This window comes from Aedes aegypti, chromosome 2 (genome assembly GCF_002204515.2).
Source record: "Aedes aegypti strain LVP_AGWG chromosome 2, AaegL5.0 Primary Assembly, whole genome shotgun sequence".
Lineage (NCBI taxonomy): Eukaryota > Metazoa > Arthropoda > Insecta > Diptera > Culicidae > Aedes > Aedes aegypti.
Window position 1 is genome coordinate 117,409,365 of NC_035108.1, and position 17,129 is coordinate 117,426,493.

Here is a 17,129-nt window from a genome sequence, read left to right on the forward strand (position 1 = left end):
AACATATCTATGGAAACGATAGCGGAGCAAAACCATTTAAACAAGCTTGCCAGCTCGCCGACTCGCCAACTGTCATTTTCCTCCCCCCGCGGTTTACCACACTTCGCATCCACTGACTGCTTAGATCCCATTACCTGTCTTCAATATACCTTGGATAAATCCACGTAATGCGATTATCTGAAAATGTCGATATACCGTCGCAGTGGTAATGAAAATCACCAAATGTTTCAGATTTAGCAATTTTGAAACATTTGTGTCCTTGAAGGGCGAAAAAATCCAAGCCTACTTGAATTTTGACGTTGCGTTTGAATTGCGCGCATATCTTCTGCGCGTTACCACCGCCGCTGGATGTGGATTTAATATAAGCGCCGCAATAAGTGATATGAACTCCGAGCGGAGTTGATCTGGAATTCCATGGATTTCTCGCTTCATGGTCAGATCAAAACCTACAGTGGAGTTGGAGAGATTTGGGAAGCAACTACGACTGGGAGCATTCATTGAAGGATTAATTTCCAGACTCATTAACCATTTCTCATTAATCTGTTCTCCTATTCCTGATAAACTCTTGAAACTATCATCTCCGTTCTCGAAATCCACATCGTTATCTGGCTCGAAATTTGGATCGCAATCATTGTTTTCGAAATCTATCATGGATCTTACATGTGGTCGCTGTTCAGACAGACCGGACTACACGATATTTTGTTCTTGTAAATATAAGTATTCATCAGTTTTGATTTTCCGGTTTATTTTGATGCAGATGCCACATTAAGTGGATATGATATGATATAACAGCAAATAGGCAAATGTTTTGTTTTCTTGAATGCTCGGAGTTCGTTTTATGAAATAATAAAAACACCTGGTCCAGTCTGTCAGAACACCGACCATTTCATGTAGCATACTTCTTCATTACGTTTTTCATTTTCAAAAACTTGACCTTGACTAATTACCACGGTGTTGTTGCTTGGGTCTAGAAAACGGTACGCTATTCTTTCTTCAGCATATCCAACGAACAACAGTTTCTCAGCTTCCTTGATCAATTCCTTCCTTTTCTCTTTGGGTACATAAACAAATGTTTCACTTCAAAAAACACGCAAATGGGAGTAGTTAGGACTTTTTCCACCTCAAACTTCGAATGGTGTGTTATATTCATTGTTGACGACGGCAGCAGGTTCTGTAAATAATTGGCGGTTAGCACTGCTTCGCCCCACTATAGCTTCTGAAGTCCGGATTTAGCCAAAAGACATTTGAGCATCTCGTTCAAATATCGATGTTTACTTTCTGCTTTCTAATTCTGCTGTGGGTAATATGGTACAGTTGCCTGATGGATGATTCCGTGTTCAGCAAATATTTGATTTATTCGACTGCTACAGAATTATCATCCTCCGTCAGAACGTACATCCTTCGATATGTTGATTGTACAGCAATTCAATATACCCTCTCATCTCTTTGAAGCTTTTTCCTTATATTTCAGAGAGTACACGATGCAGTAGTGCCTAAAATTATCCAGTAACACCATGTAATAACAATTTTGGTTTAGCGTTGCTGCTTCTATTGGTCCAAGGAGATCCTTCTTCTCCTTCTTCTTCTTCTTCTTCTTCTTCTTCTTCTTCTTCTTATTCTTCTTATTCTTCTTCTTCTTTTTCTTCTGCTTGGCATAACGTCCTCACTGGGACAAAGCCTGCTTTTTAAGGCTAAGTAGCCCGTCATCCTTTGGCAGTCATGTTGACTTTGCAGCCCGCAGTTTAAAAGGGTGTCCGGCCATTTGGCCGAATGCCGTTTGGCCGAACGCCATTTGGCCGAACGCCATTTGGCCGAACGCCATTTGGCCGAATGCCGTTTGGCCGAATGCCGTTTGGCCGAATTGCGAACAAAACAAATATCAAATTACTACAACACTTAAGATTAAGATTGTTAGGTGTTGTCCAATAATTGATCAGCCAAATAATTGACTTTAATGATGTGACGGGACGTCATGTTTGTCACTATATAAGTGCTCCAAGAGAATGATAAAATTGACCCGTTAATTTAGGACGAAGTTGTGAACTCCATTCATTGCATCAAGACTCAAAGCTCATGGTTGTTTCATCTGGGGCTACCAACGGTATGATAGGGTTACAGTTTTTTAATGATTTCATTAGAAGTTTTTCCTTCTTTTAAGCATAGGCTATTCTTTCGAGTTATACAGGTTTCATTACTGTTGGCAATAATTCAGCTTATATGTTAATTGAGAATTTTACCTACTTTAAATCATCGGCAATTCTTTGTAAGTCGCCTCTCCACATCTCGATATCGAAGGGACCATCGAGATAGGGAGAGATCGAGACATAGAATATATGTCTAATGAATACTTGATTGAAAACCAATCCGTTGTTAGGAAAATAGGAATAATAATAAACAAGCAGACGTCATTTCATGCTCCTCAATTATGTTCAATCACGAAAATCTGGTCTAGTATCCTTTGATAAAGTGATTATCGACATACGGAGAGAAAAACAAGAACGAAAAATCAACAAAACCACATCGATATATGGAGATATCGAGATAAGGAGGATATCGAGATATGGAGAGAAAATGTATATGCGGAATGAAGGGACCGAGGAAATCATCGACATAAGGAGAGATATCGAGATGTAGAACATCGAGATGTGGAGAGTCGACTGTAGTTATACTAATATAAATTGTTTGCATAGCACTTGCTTAAATTTTCATAAGAGATTTTTCCTACTTTTGATCATAGGCTGTTCTTTCTGTTTCACCTCCAATATTAGGATTGCAACGTGTGAACTGAGCTCTGCACCATTGCTTGCGTATAGCAGTAAACCGATTGACTCGGTGAACAATTACGTAGAAAGAGCTTACAGTTTCCCCTTTGCAAAAAGAAGAAGACAAAATTTACGGTTACTAGAATTATGAAATAATTTACTTAATACGATTCGAGGGATCGAAGCCTTCTTTAACCTGATAACTGATAATCTTAACCTGATAACCTTCTTTAAAAGTAAGCTGAATAAGTTCTTTGAAATTCAGCTTCAAAACTCACTGCAATAATATGCTAATTGTAATTCACTATTATTTCCAATTTCGGCCAAACGGCATTCGGCCAAATGACCCTTTCGGCCAAATGGCGTTCGGCCAAACGGCATTCGGCCAAATGGCATTCGGCCAAATGACCGGAACCGTTTAAAAGTAATAAATCTCAGCCTCTAATGTTAATATTGATCGGGAAAAGTATCAGTACAAGCGCTGAATGTATAAATGTATGCTAATACTTTTTCAGCTATGTCAGTGGAAAACCAATAGATTTTCATGACTTCGAAATTGTAAGATGAAATAGCAACAATCATCAATTGCACATACAAGTTTCAATGATGGCCTACTTCGCCTTAAGGCTAAGTAGCCCGTCACTCATTTTGGCATCAATGACGACTTTTTAGTTTGCGTTTCAAAGTGATAAAACATAGTCTTGATAGTTTATATTGAATTGAAAAAGTATCACTGTATGCGATAACATGCATAAAGTATGCTGATACTTTTTCAGCTGTTTCAGTACAAAACCAACTGATTTTCTTTGATTCGAAATCGTGAGATGAATTAGCAACAACCATCAACGACGCATACAAATTTCAATGACGGCCTACTTCGCCTTAACTTAGTGTTCTTATGAGCTGTTCCGCAGTTATTAACTGAGAACTTTCTGCGCTTAAGTTGCCATTTTCGCATTCGTATATCGTGTAACAGATACGATGATACTCTATGCCCAAGTAAGTCCGAGAGATTTCAATTACAAAAAGTTCCTGGACCGACTGAGAATCGAACCCAGGCACCTTCAGCATTGCTTTGCTTTGTAGCCGCGGACTCTAACCACTCGACTAAGGAAGGCTGCTTAAAAAATCCCATTTAGATCCTTAAATACATTTAAGATTATATTTTTTTGACGTTGGATAACGTCTTTGGGCAACATACTGGGGTACAATTTCGAAAAACGAAAATCGCTCGCGTCACGAAAAGTGGTTAGATTTTGACTGTTAATAACATACTAATGCCCGAATAGATTTTCAAAATTCTTGCACCAATCGATTGGAAATCTTTCTACGAATCGACTCCAATAATGAAAACTATTGATTTTCATGACTAAACTATTGATAAATATGTAAATATCGAGGCATGTCTTATTTTCCATAGAAAAGCACATTTTTCTTGCTGTTATAAGGTTTTGACGTTTGAAGTTTACATGTACCGTAATTTCGGGTGAAATTGATTATTTTTCATGGTTTCCTTGTCTGTTTTCAATAATGTTGAAAAACTGAATGCAGGAAAACAAGTACGACTGTCAGCCTCTTTGACTCATTTGCCAAAATTTTCTAACAAATGTGTTTTGACGTTGGATAACGTCCTTCGGCAACATATGGGGGTACAAGACCAAAAAACGAAAAATTGAGCATGTGACGAAAAATGGTTAGGTTTTGACCGCTAATAACTAAGCCATTTATCGATAGATTTTCAATATTTATCCATCAATCGATCGGAAATTTATCTACGCGTTGATTCAAATGGAGAACACTATTGATTATAAGCAACAAAATATTGCAAAATCGTAAAATGTTGACCCCTTTCTCATCTAACCAATCACGTTCAAGCTCATTTATGATATGTGTCTCATTAACTGCTCCTTATGTCTTTATTCCATTAGAAATTCGTATGATATTCCTACGTGTTTTTTGATAGGAAGTTGACTCTTTTTCACAAGTGTTACTAATTATTGTCATACGCACACTTATGAATCTCTATTGATAATATTATGATATTCACTGAGGAAATGGAACGTATGAGGTACTAAGATTTTCTTATGGAATAACGACATAAGAAGTATTTTGTTTTTCATTCGAGAATCTTATAATATTCCATAAAAGCCTTATGAAATTATACTCATAGCATAAACAGATATAATTTTATAAGAAACTCTATTTGGTAATCATACGGATTGATCGTTGGCTTCAATAAGACAATCTAATGGAATCATACGAAAATCTTATGAATTACGAGGAGCGATGTCAATAACATAATGTTATCGATAGAGATTCATAAGTGTGCGTACGACAATGATTATTAACACTTGTGAAAAAGAGTCAACTTCCTGTCAAAAAACACGTAGGCATTTCATACGAATTTCTAATGGGATAAAGACATAAGAAGCAGCTAATGAGACTCATAATTAAAACTTGTGAACTTCCATCGATCATTGCGTTCATAATACAAATGAGTGTAATATCATAAGATACTATTATGAAGGATCATAGATTTCAATTATGGAATTCTTTAGGATCATTAGGTATTTAGAGAATCGCTCATTAAATTTAAGAAAAGAGAGGTATTTAAAAGATCTCTAATGACAACGACAAGTCAAGAAAGCAATTCACAAGCGTTCTCTTATGAAATTCTTACGTAATTTTTGGCTCCGTGTAGTGGGAAGCGGAAACCAGGAATGTGCGTGGATCTAACGTTCAACCAGAATATTTGTTTCAAGAGCAAAAGTTACCGCTCATGCTTCTTCTTCCATCGACCGGTTCTATTGTTGAAGTGTTAACCGAACCAAACAAATAATAACACAAAATATCCATAATAGGTCAGAATTGACATACAACAAACGGTCGTATCTCGGAAACAACCTCATACTTTTTTTCAGTAAAATTATAGACGAATTGCAGGTGATGTTTCTGTCTAGTTTTCAAATCTTCTGGATAATTTGTATTGACATTAAATTTGTATTGGCATTGAATTTAACAATTTGATTTTATTTTTCAATTTTGGTTGTACTTTTAGATGATTTTTATTATTGAATGTTTTTGAGGATTCCATGAGATGTTCATGCTGAGGCACTCTAAACTTTTCCTCAAAACCTTGAAATAGTCATATACTTGATCTACTAAGCACAGATTGAACCTTCACCACAGAAATCGTGCAGCATAATTTCACCAAACATAACAACATAGATTCCTCTACCACAACCATGGGAGAAAGCCTTGCAGCTATCAATGAAGCCCGACACAGTTCCAACAAACTAAATACGCACTAAAATCCAACAAATTTGGGCTAGAACCACTGGTTGTCTCGCTCGCTCCAACGTCGACCTTCTCCGTGCGTTCGATTTTCGGTGCGTAGACGCACATTGCCAAAAAAAACACGGACATAGAAAACACATCTATGCGTCTATGCTGTCTTCTTGTTAGAGCAGATCAGCCAACGTCCCGTCCCGCTCGCACCACCCTACCCTACCCTGGTCGATGTTGTTTTTCGGATAGTGGAGCATAAACATTAGCTACGAAACGCAGCATAGACCAGTCAGTCCTTCGGAAGTACGGAAAACGTGAAAACACAGGCAGCCAAGTGCGTGAGCGCGTGCGTTCTTCTTGAATTTGTACCGAGAGTTCAACTCCACTGACTGGCGTTGGTTGGTTCACCGCTGAATAGGGAGAAGACTCCCGTTTGTTTTTCTCTATGCAGAGTGCAATCGAAATTTGGACCAAGAGGGGATCGCTTGCACCGAACAATCAAAATTGGAAGCCCACTTAGATATGAGCTGAACTGGGCGCATTCGTTTTGAGCGCGATGGATTTTCTATGGGTGCACTTGTATTGCGTTGTTGTTGCTGCTGTTACCATTTTTGGAAGCGGATCGTTTGATGGAATTTGATACAGGCCTCAGCATTTGTAAAACTTGATTGGAAAAAAAGGTGAAATGTTCATGCTGCGAGTGATATAAGATACAAAGTGTTAAAAGTGACAAAAGTGTGAAGATATCGAAAGTGTTATCAAGTGCAGCAAACAACAATGGCCAAGGATTCGATATCGATTCCGAGTGAGGATTTCAACGCTCCCGTCCCAAGTGGTTCCAGTGGCAGTACTTTTGAGACTGAAGGTACTTAATCTACACTCCGGTGCAAAAGTTTGGGGACACTTCCTAAAACATATAAAAGTTTTTTTTTCAGATCTTTGTGATCACGCGTTCAGTAAAAACTCATGTTTAATCAATTTATTAGTAACATTCCAAACATTACATTCATTTCTTTTTTAAATAAATTAAATTATTATTAAAAAAATTATAACAACTTCATTTGACGCAGCAATTCAGAACATTTACTATTGTATTGAAAACACCGAAATATTCTCTTTTCATTTAACAACACGTAGATAACTTCAAGTAGATACTTAAAAGTTTCATACAAAGAGCTTTTTGTTTGAATGAGAATATTAAATGTTGAATTTTGGAAGCATTAGGAAAAATCTTCCATTTTTGCAAGTATGAAGAAAAAATATCCAAACTTTCTTGCAATCTACTACAGACGACACGCTGGCTTCGTCCTTTGGCGGAGAGTCCTGTGTCATACGTAAACTAATTTTTTTATCATCCCTGAGGTAACTCAGGTAAGTCAGATGTGAAAATATTGTATAATATTGGTCCCAGAATGCTGCCTTGTGGAACATCAGCTCTTACAGGAAGTCTTTCAGTCTTGGAGTTCTGATAATTAACCTGAAGTGTACGATCTTACGCATAACTTTGGATTATTCAATGTACCGTAAATTAATTTAATTTAATTTAATTATTCTAACAATGTATGTTGGAAAATTAAAGTTTATTAATTTTACGATCAAACCTTAATGCCAAACACTGTCGAATGCTTTTTCTATGTCTAGAAGAGCGAGACCAGTAGAATAGCCTTCAGATTTGTTGGAACGGATCAAATTTGTTACACGTAAGTGTTGATGAGTGGTCGAATGTCCATGGCGGAATCCGAACTGTTCATTGGCAAAAATTGAATTCACAATTCACAAAAATTGAAAACTGTTCATTGGCAAAAATTCTGTTCAAAATGACCTTTTCAAAAAGCTTACTGATGGAGGAAAGCAAACTGATTGGACGATAGCTAGAAGTTTCTGCAGGATTTTGGTCTGATTTTAAAATTGGAACAACCTTAGAATTTTTCCATTTGTCAGGAAAATATGCTAATTGAAAACATTTGTTAAATATATCAATTAAAAATGATAAGCTACTTTCTGGAAGTTTCTTGATGAGGATGTAGAAAACATCATCATCGCCAGGAGCTTTCATATTTTTTATTTTTTTTAATAATAGTTCTCACTTCTTACAAAACCGTCTCCCAGAAATTTTCGAAAATGTTCTCTTGATTGAGGGTATTTGCGAAGTCCTGAGTAACTTGATTTTCAATTGGACTATAAGTCGTAAATTTAAATTGTGCGCACTTTCAAACTGAATAGCAAGTTTTTGAGCTTTTTCGCAATTAGTTAGTAATAATTTGTTTTCCCCTTTCAATGCCGGTATTGGCTTTTGAGGTTTCATCAAAATTTTAGGTAATTTCCAAAGGGGCTTAGAGCCAGGGTCCAATTGATAAATCTTTTTTCAAAATTTTTGTTTCTTAATTGTGAAAAATGTTTTTTGATTTATTTCTGCAAATCCTGCCATATAATTTTCATAGCAGGATCGTGAGTGCGTTGAAATTGCCTTCTCCTCACGTTTTTAAGACGGATCAAGAGTTTAAGATAATCGTCTATAATCACGGAGTAGAAGTTTCCTGTGGCGGCAGGGTTTTTCCATTTGATTTTAAACCATTAGAACGGGTACTCATAGTATGAAAAGGAGTTCAAATTACCTGCTACGATATTGGCAAAGGATTTTCCTTGGGTATATATATTCGAAATTAATAAATTCGAACGGCTACCCGACGGATTAAAATTAGTTTGTGAATAAGCGTGATTATAATCTTCCCGATGGGTATGATTATTAATCAAGCGATCATGAACTGAAAAATGAGCATTGTTTGATACTCTACCAGGGAAATTCTGGAAACGACCGTTATCAAAACGGATATTACTGTTTATCTGTCTAGCACGAGCCTCGACGACTCGCCTACGCGAAGGGCAAACCCAAAAATTTGACTTATGATTGCCCCCGCAATTCGCGCATATGAACTTATCGGTATCTTCCTTCACTGGACAGACGTCCTTAGCGTGCGAAGAACCTCCGCAAATCATGCAGTTCCATTTCACCCTTGGAACGATACATTGTTTTATGTGTTTCAGGGGGTGACCTCAAACTTTGGCACGGAAGTGTGCGCGTCAAATTGTATCCTTGTTAGACTGCATTGTGAAAGCGGGGGTTAAAGAAGCAAGCTCTTAATCATCACATCTTAATCACGGGGTCAGCACACCTCAAGCAAGCAGGTACCAAATGGGACCAGGTGTGAGTGTGTCGATGCTCCGACCGAAGGCAAACTTACTTTCGCTACATATTTTCTGTGCCCTTCTTGTCATCTTCGGTCCCGGAAAAAAGGTAAGGCTGAGGTGGAAGATGCTGTTTGAAGAGAGAAACTGTTCCAACGGTGCGTGGATGTGTGTGGATGCTGCCATGTGAAGGAAATAAATGACAAATGTGGAAATGTTGAGATCAAGTTGAAAGCAGCAATGAAAAATATGTTGTTTTGCTATGGGTGTTTTTATTGTTCGGAGAAAAGAATGAGCGAACAGGTGCCGTGACGCGCATTCTACTTGAAATCGCACAAAAATCCAATAGAAGATGCGTGAGATGTAACGGCATAGACATGAGACATATATTATTAGTCTCAATTAGCCGCTACATAATTTAAATTTCAAAGTTAGTTCATTAAACATTTGAGGCATTACAAAATCTAATACAATTTCAAAAAAAAATGTATCTTTTCCTTTTACGCATTTTTATTACGCATTCATGAACACAAAGCCTCTGAGGACGCAGTCGAGTTGAGCACCACTGTAGTTCTAAACATGTTTTAAATAATTAAAAAACGCAAAATTACGTTATTCAAGATCTACACCTTCGAAATATTGTCTCTTAGTCTGCCCAAAATCAGTGCTTCAACACTACTCAATTCGGTTTTCATTTATGTATAGGCATTCCCCTAAACAGCTCGAAGATTTATTATCAATCCGATAATGCTAAGCCTGCATGCAAACGTTGAATATTTGAAATGTGATGTAATTCATTGTCATTTATTTAATTTAACACCTTAACCGACAACACTGAATCATCAATTTCTCGCCACAATACTTGGTTCGTGGCCGCATCTCTCCATCCTCGGTTCTGCCCCACACTCGCCAAATCAATGCGCACTTGATCCGCCCACCTAGAACGCTGCGCTCCACGCCTTCCCCAAGTAACAATTCCACAGCAATTTGGCATTCGTGCAGATTTATTAATGTTTTATAACAGTAACGTGAATGTTATAATAGCTAGAGGCGACATTTAACGTTGCTAGAAGATGATATTTTGTAAGTCAGCTCTTAATTGTTTTCAAAACCTTTTAGATATAAACCATGAAGTTGAAGTTTTGTGGCTACAAAACCATCTCTATTGCAGCATATAATACCTCATTTAAACTGCTAGTAGTGGCTGAATTACACTTATATGTGACGGCTTTGATAAAAGATTGATATAATACACCTTGTTGTCATTGAAGCTGCTTTCAAACTGATTGACTTGCACTTGAATCTTGATAACTTACCTTATTTATATCTCTGAAATCAGTATTTGGGCTCTTCGGAATGCATTGCGATGCATTGCAAACACTTATTCCTGATGGAAATACGACAAACTAATGTGCGTATTCATTGTTTTTACGAATATACTTCATAATAACATACCCTAACTGTAAACTTTATTGAATGCTGCTTAGTTGCCATAAAAAGCGAAAAAAAGGTGAATCATCTTCAATCAGCATTTTTAAGGCAATTTCACATCCACAAATGCCGCAGCATAACAGTGTGCCCTTATTTGTGTATTTATGATGACAAAACAGCATTTGTTGATGGCAATCTGTCAATTATGATTCCGCCATATTAATTTCACTCCAGTTGCCACAATTTCATTTTTTCAAATCAAATTATCTCCATGAATCCGCTCATAAGATGCTATGGTGTGATGATTAAACTGACTGAATATAACTTGAAGCACAATTACTGCCCAATCAAACCAAGAAATGTTGAATTCTTCACCTGGCGCTTTATTTTAGCAATTGCTAAATAACTAAAAATATGCAACTTTCAGAGGGGGCACAGACAAATTTACTTTTTTCTCATCACATTTCACAGTAAATCTCACTCGGCATTTGAGCACTATAGCCAAATAAATCACTTCAAATAAAAAGCACTACGTAATAAATAATCACATGCGTGTTTTCAATCTTATTTTGTTTTGTTTACGTTGGAATAAATCCGGCAAGATCGACGTTATGATAAAATCATTTTCAAGATGAAGCGACATTCATCTAGAACAGACGGCCTCAAAATAGCTACCATGAATGCTATTTTGCTATATTTTTGTGACATAAATATACACTTCATAGCCTCTAGTCACCTTCTAGCCTACAAGAGGTTTCGGGGGATGCGATGCAGGCAATAGTTCCTTGACCATGGTTTTATGTGCGTTTATTTATAGCACCCTGGAAGTAATTCGTAAAACTAAAATTGTTACTTGAGTCTTGTACCTACCAACCGGATCCGATACGAACACCATCTTTGCAGGGTTGCTGTCCGGCATTCTTGCAACATGCCCTGCCCATCGTATCCTTCCAGCTTTGGCCACCTTCTGGATGCTGGGTTCGCCGTGGTTCATCCTTTGCCGCCACATACCGTTTTCCTGCACACCGCTAAAGATCGTCCTTAGCACCCGACGTTCGAACACTCCAAGTGCTTGCAGGTCCTCCTCAAGCATCGTCCACGTTTCATGTCCGGAGAGGACTACCGGCCTTATGAGCGTTTTGTACATGGTACATTTGGTGCGGGTGTGAATCTTTTTTGACTGCAGCTTCTTTTGGAGGCCATAGTAGACATGACTTCCACTGATAATGTGCCTCCGTATTTCACGGCTAACGTTATTGTCAGCCGTCAGCAAGGATCCAAGGTAGACGAACTCGTCGAACACCTCGATCGTATCCCCGTCTATCGTAACACTGCTACCTAGGCGAGCCCTGTCGCGCTCGGCCCCACCAGCTAGCATGTACTTTGTCTTGGCCGCATTCACCACCAGTCCAACTTTTGCTGCCTCGCATTTCAGGCGAGTGTACAGGTTTGCCACCTTTTCAAATGTTTGGCCGACAATATCCATATCATCCGCGAAACAAAAAAATTGACTGGTTCTCGTGATAATCGTACTCCGGCTCTCCGCATAACATCTTCTAGCGCAATATTGAACAACAGGCACAAAAGTCCATCACCTTGTCGTAGTCCTCAGTGGGATCCAAACGAACTGGAGTGTTTGCCTGAAAGCTTCACACAATTTTGCACATTTTCCATCGTCACTCTTATTAGTCTCGTGAGCTTCCCGGGAAAGCTGTTAACGTCCATGATTTTCCATAGCTCTACGCGGTCGATACTGCCGTATGCCGCCTTGAAATCGATGATGTGTTGGGACCTGTTATTGACGACATTTCTGGAGGATTTGCCGTACAGTTAAGATCTGGTCCGTTGTCGGTCGGCCGTCAACGAAGCCGGTTTGATAACTTCCCACGAATTCGTTTACTTTAGGTGACAGACGACGGAAGATGATCTGGGATAATACTTTGTATGCCGCATTTAGAATGGTGATCGCTCGGAAGTTCTCACAATCTATCTTGTCGCCTTTCTTGTAGATGGGGCATATAACCCCTTCCTTCCAACCCTCCGGTAGCTATTCTGTTTCCCAGATTGTGCCTATTAGCTGGTGCAGACATATGGCCAGCCTCTCCGGGCCCATCTTTATGAGTTCAGCTCCGATACCATCCTTACCAGCAGCTTTATTGAGCTTGAACTGGTGAATGGCATCCTTATCCTCCCTCAAAGAAGGGGCTGGTTAGTTTCCATTGTCCGCAGTACAGATGAAAATATTGTTGATGGCTGCTTTCTCTGTTCTCCTGCAGTCCTCAAGAGCAGGGTTGTTATTAGTCGCCGGAATCGACAGACTATCAGTGACGGTGACGAAAAATAAAAAGTTTTCGTCACTACCTCAGCTCAGCGCAAACTTAGTCGCCCAACTACCAGGAATCAAGCACCTCGTCGCGACGAAAAATCTTTACCGTTTCTCTCTGTATGTATTTTCGTTGAACATGTTCAGCTTGAATGGAAAGACAGCAACTAATCGGTGCCAATTGAAAGGCCGACCAAAAAAGGAACTCGCTAAAAAAAATCTGCGCGCTTCCGGAGTTGAACAAAAAACCTTAAGATTATCAGTAGCACGCGCCTACCGACAGGGCTAACACAACTTCTTGAAAATGTGCTTGCCCAATTGCTAACACAAGACACCTTGTTGACTAGTAGTTTGTGGCTCCGACTCTCTTTTTCTGCAATTGTGCGCTCGGTGACAATTAGAAGCTTATGTTGGTTCAGTGCGGAGGGATGACGGGAAGAGTGACGAAATATATTACTCGTGGACTTTCTGCGGCTTTGTTTCGTCGTGGTCCCCTTGCCAGTCATTGAAGACAAAGAAAATGACGATCTTATACGCACTGAATATTTTTCTCAATTTTTCGTCATCGGTCAGTGACGAAACCGATGGTTACCAACCCTGCTCAAGAGAGGCTTCTCCGACTCACCTTCTTCCGGTAATGCAGCCTTGAGGTGTCGCGTATATGTAGCTGCGACATCCGGCTGCTTAAGTCGTTCTAGATCATACCGGGGCGGCAGCCGGTACCGTACGTTGTTAACGATGTAGAGTTTTGGACGCAGTTTATCTAATACCACGTAGTGGTCAGAGTCGATGTTGGCGCCACGAGAGGTCCCTACGTCCATAATATCGGAGAAGTGCCGTCCATCAATCAGAACGTTGTCGATTTGTGATTCTGTCTGCTGTGGTGATCTCTAGGTGCATCGGTATGGAAGGCTGTGCTGGAAGTAGGTGCTAAGAATGGCCATATTCTTTGAGGCGGCGAAATCAATTAGTCGTGACCGTGAGCCATTTTCGTTCGTCAGCCGGTGGGCGCTGAACTTTCCAATCGTCGGTTTGAATTCCTCCTCCAACCTGAGCGTTTAGATCTCCTATGATGATTTTGACTTCATGGCTTGGGCAACTGTCATACTTGCGTTCGAACTGCGCGTAAAAAGCATCATCATCAGTGCTTCCGGAGTGAGAGCTGTGCACGTTTATTATGCTGAAGATGAAGAACCGGCCTTTGAGCCTCAACTTGCACATTCTCTCATTAATCGGCCACCACCCGATCACGCGCCTCTGCGTATCACCCATAAATAATAAAAGCTGTTCCCAGCTCGTGTGTGTGTTGCCTCAGCTCTGGTAGATGGTATGGTTACCTCTAAACGTTCGCACCATTGATCCCTTCCAACACACTTCCTGCAGCGCTACGATGCCGAATCCGCGGTCCTTCCGCACATCGGCGAGTATGCGTGTGCTCCCGATGAAGTTGAGAGATTTGCAGTTCCACGTAGCGAGCTTCCAATCGTTAGTCCATTTACGTCGTTGTGGTCTTCGCCGATTATTCCGGTTCGTATTCTCACGTTGATTATTCGTTGCTTGATTTTTTTACGGCTGAATTGGGCATTGCCTGACACCAGCCCTCTAGATTTCCGGAGGACCATTCCTCCTGAATGTTCGGAGGGCTATACCCAAGTAACATTGGTAGCTGAAAAGAGGCTGAATAAACAGTATTTTAGCTGAATAAGCTGTTATTCGGCAACAAATGTTACTTGCACACCAAAAAAATCTTAGATTTACACGTAACGTTATTTTAGTTTCAATCATGTAAAGCCATCTCTCATGTATTATTCAATGATAAAACCTATAAACACATCTATCATATACAACATTGTTACCAAATTCCGAAACGCGAAACGCCTTCTCTCAAAGAATGTTGCTTGCAAAACGGCTCGATTTACATGATTTTCCCGCTGAAAATTCAATCATAAATAATGCACATGGAATGACACGCCTTCGATCCATCCATGTGCATTATTTTTGGCAGAATATTCAACGTGGAATCATGTAAACTGAGCGATCTTGTTTTCAATTTCACTCTCAAGATGCAAGAAAGCATGCAACATTGGCGAATGTTGGATGAAAGATCATGAAATGTTTCAGTTTCACTCAAGTTTGCAAGCATTCCTGAATGCAATGAGGCAGTTTACATTATTTATCGTTCAATATCAAATGATAATTCGATTCACATGACAATCATGAAAGTTTACGTGCCATGTGAATTTAAGATTTTTTTTGCTGTGTGGCTAGTGCAGTGCGCAGTTTAGCGTAGAGTCCTTCTCTGACACTCGGACGACGATTATCTGCCCCTGAGATGCAGTGCAGACCAGCCCTGTCGTCCTGCTTAGTCGCGCTTAGTCGACGACTAAGAAGCTTTTCTCAGATTTTTTTTTGAATTTTTCACCCGAAGTCATAGAAAAAAATGTGCAAAATCAACAACAATCTAACACCCTATAAAATATCAATCGAGACTTCCAACCTGTACCTACCAACGCTCTGTTACCCTATTTCTTTCAGAACTTCATATAGAACATATTATCGCCCTGTAAAAATTCTATCGACATTTTTGAGCTGTATCAACGCCCTGGAGTAACTAGGCCTCGTGCCATGTAAATCTGCTGCATCTTAACGCCCTGTGGGACAAATGTCAAGATGTACAAACGCCCTTGACTGATTTGACCTTGTCTCACGTAGATCAGGTGTACCTCAATGACCTGCATCGATTGAAAGCTACAATCTATTGACGCCCTAGAGTGATTTGAACTTGTCTCATATAGATCAGCAACATCTTAACGCACATGGCTGTAGGACATTATTTAAAAATTTCAAGCTGTTTAAATGCCCTAGACTAATTGAACCTCATCCCAAGTAAATCAAGTGCATCTTGACGCCCTGTGTGACCTCAATAGAAACTCCAAGCACTATCAACGCCCTGGAGTAATTTGACCTAATCCTATGTCGATCAAATACATCTCATCGCCCTGTAGGACATCAATTGAAAATACAAGCTTTATCAACGTCCTGGAGTAATATGACCTCATTTTACGTAGACCAAGTGCATCTTTACGCCCTGTTGGACAACAATTGAATATTCAACGCCCTGGAGTGAATTGACCTTGTTACATGTAAATAAGCTGCATTTTAACGCCCTGTGGGACAAATGTTAAGATGTATAAACGCCCTTCACTTATTTGACCTTGTCTTACGAAGATCAGGTGCACCTCAATGCCATGTATCAATTGAAAATTCCAATCTGTATTGACGCCCTGGAGTAATTCGACCTTGTCTCACGTAGAACTTAGATAAGGTGCATATTAACGCCCTGTAGGACATCAATTGAAAACTCCATGCAGTATCAACGTCCTGGAGTAATTTGGACTCGTGTCATGTAATCAATTCATATAAACGCCCTGTTCGATATCTATTTTCCTTGTCTTACGACCTTGTCCAATGACCTTGTCTTACGTAAATCAGATGCAACCTAGTGCCCTGAATCTATGACATTTGGTCGAAAGACATTTGGTTGAATGACGTTTGGTCGAATGACATTTGGTCGAAAGTACATTTGGTCGACTGGACATTTCGTCGAATGGACAATTGGTCGAAAAGAATTTAATTGCTTTAAAATCATTTGTACATTGTCGTACAGAGTGCGCTTTTGATATTAATACACAATGATAGGGTCAGTGAAAAAAAAAGAATGCATATATGGTCCATTACTGGAGGTGGCATATTCTAGAACAACTGGATAGAGTTCAAGAAATCTGCTTTGGTGAATCGGCTTTGATGAATTTCATGGAACAAACATCAGCTCTACCATATGCGATGAATAATATTTTGGGGTTCCAGATGCTCACTCTGACTTCCTCACAAATTCGATTGAATCCTTGCCTTTTTGACTTAACTTGATTTCATTTTTCTTATTCTGGCCTATTCTTCAAATCAGTCAAATCGCGACAAGCTGATTTCAAATAAAAGAAAGTAAACTTTTGTCACCTTTGTCGACTCGCCTCACGCCACGCGATCACGGGATAAAAGCTCTTCTCTTGTTTGATTATTTCGGATGAAATTAATTATCAGTCGAAGTCATCGACAGCGTCATCAAAGCTGCATGTTCAGTG

At 39.4% G+C, this 17,129-nt stretch overlaps 1 protein-coding gene across 2 annotated transcripts in view; it reads left to right on the plus strand.

Annotated features, from left to right (window-relative positions):
• The window catches only part of LOC5564462 (protein lin-28 homolog), a 97,322-nt gene that overhangs the window by 37,981 nt on the left and 42,212 nt on the right, over nt 1–17,129 (plus strand). Inside the window, exon 1 of one of the 2 annotated variants that reach the window (XM_021842089.1) lies at nt 6,313–6,915. The exons of the other annotated variant lie outside the window; for it this stretch is intronic. Within the exon in view, the coding sequence (XP_021697781.1) occupies nt 6,828–6,915 (88 nt within the window). The 5' untranslated portion in view covers nt 6,313–6,827. Of the gene's footprint in view, nt 1–6,312; nt 6,916–17,129 lie in introns of those variants that run through there. 2 annotated transcript variants of the gene reach the window in all.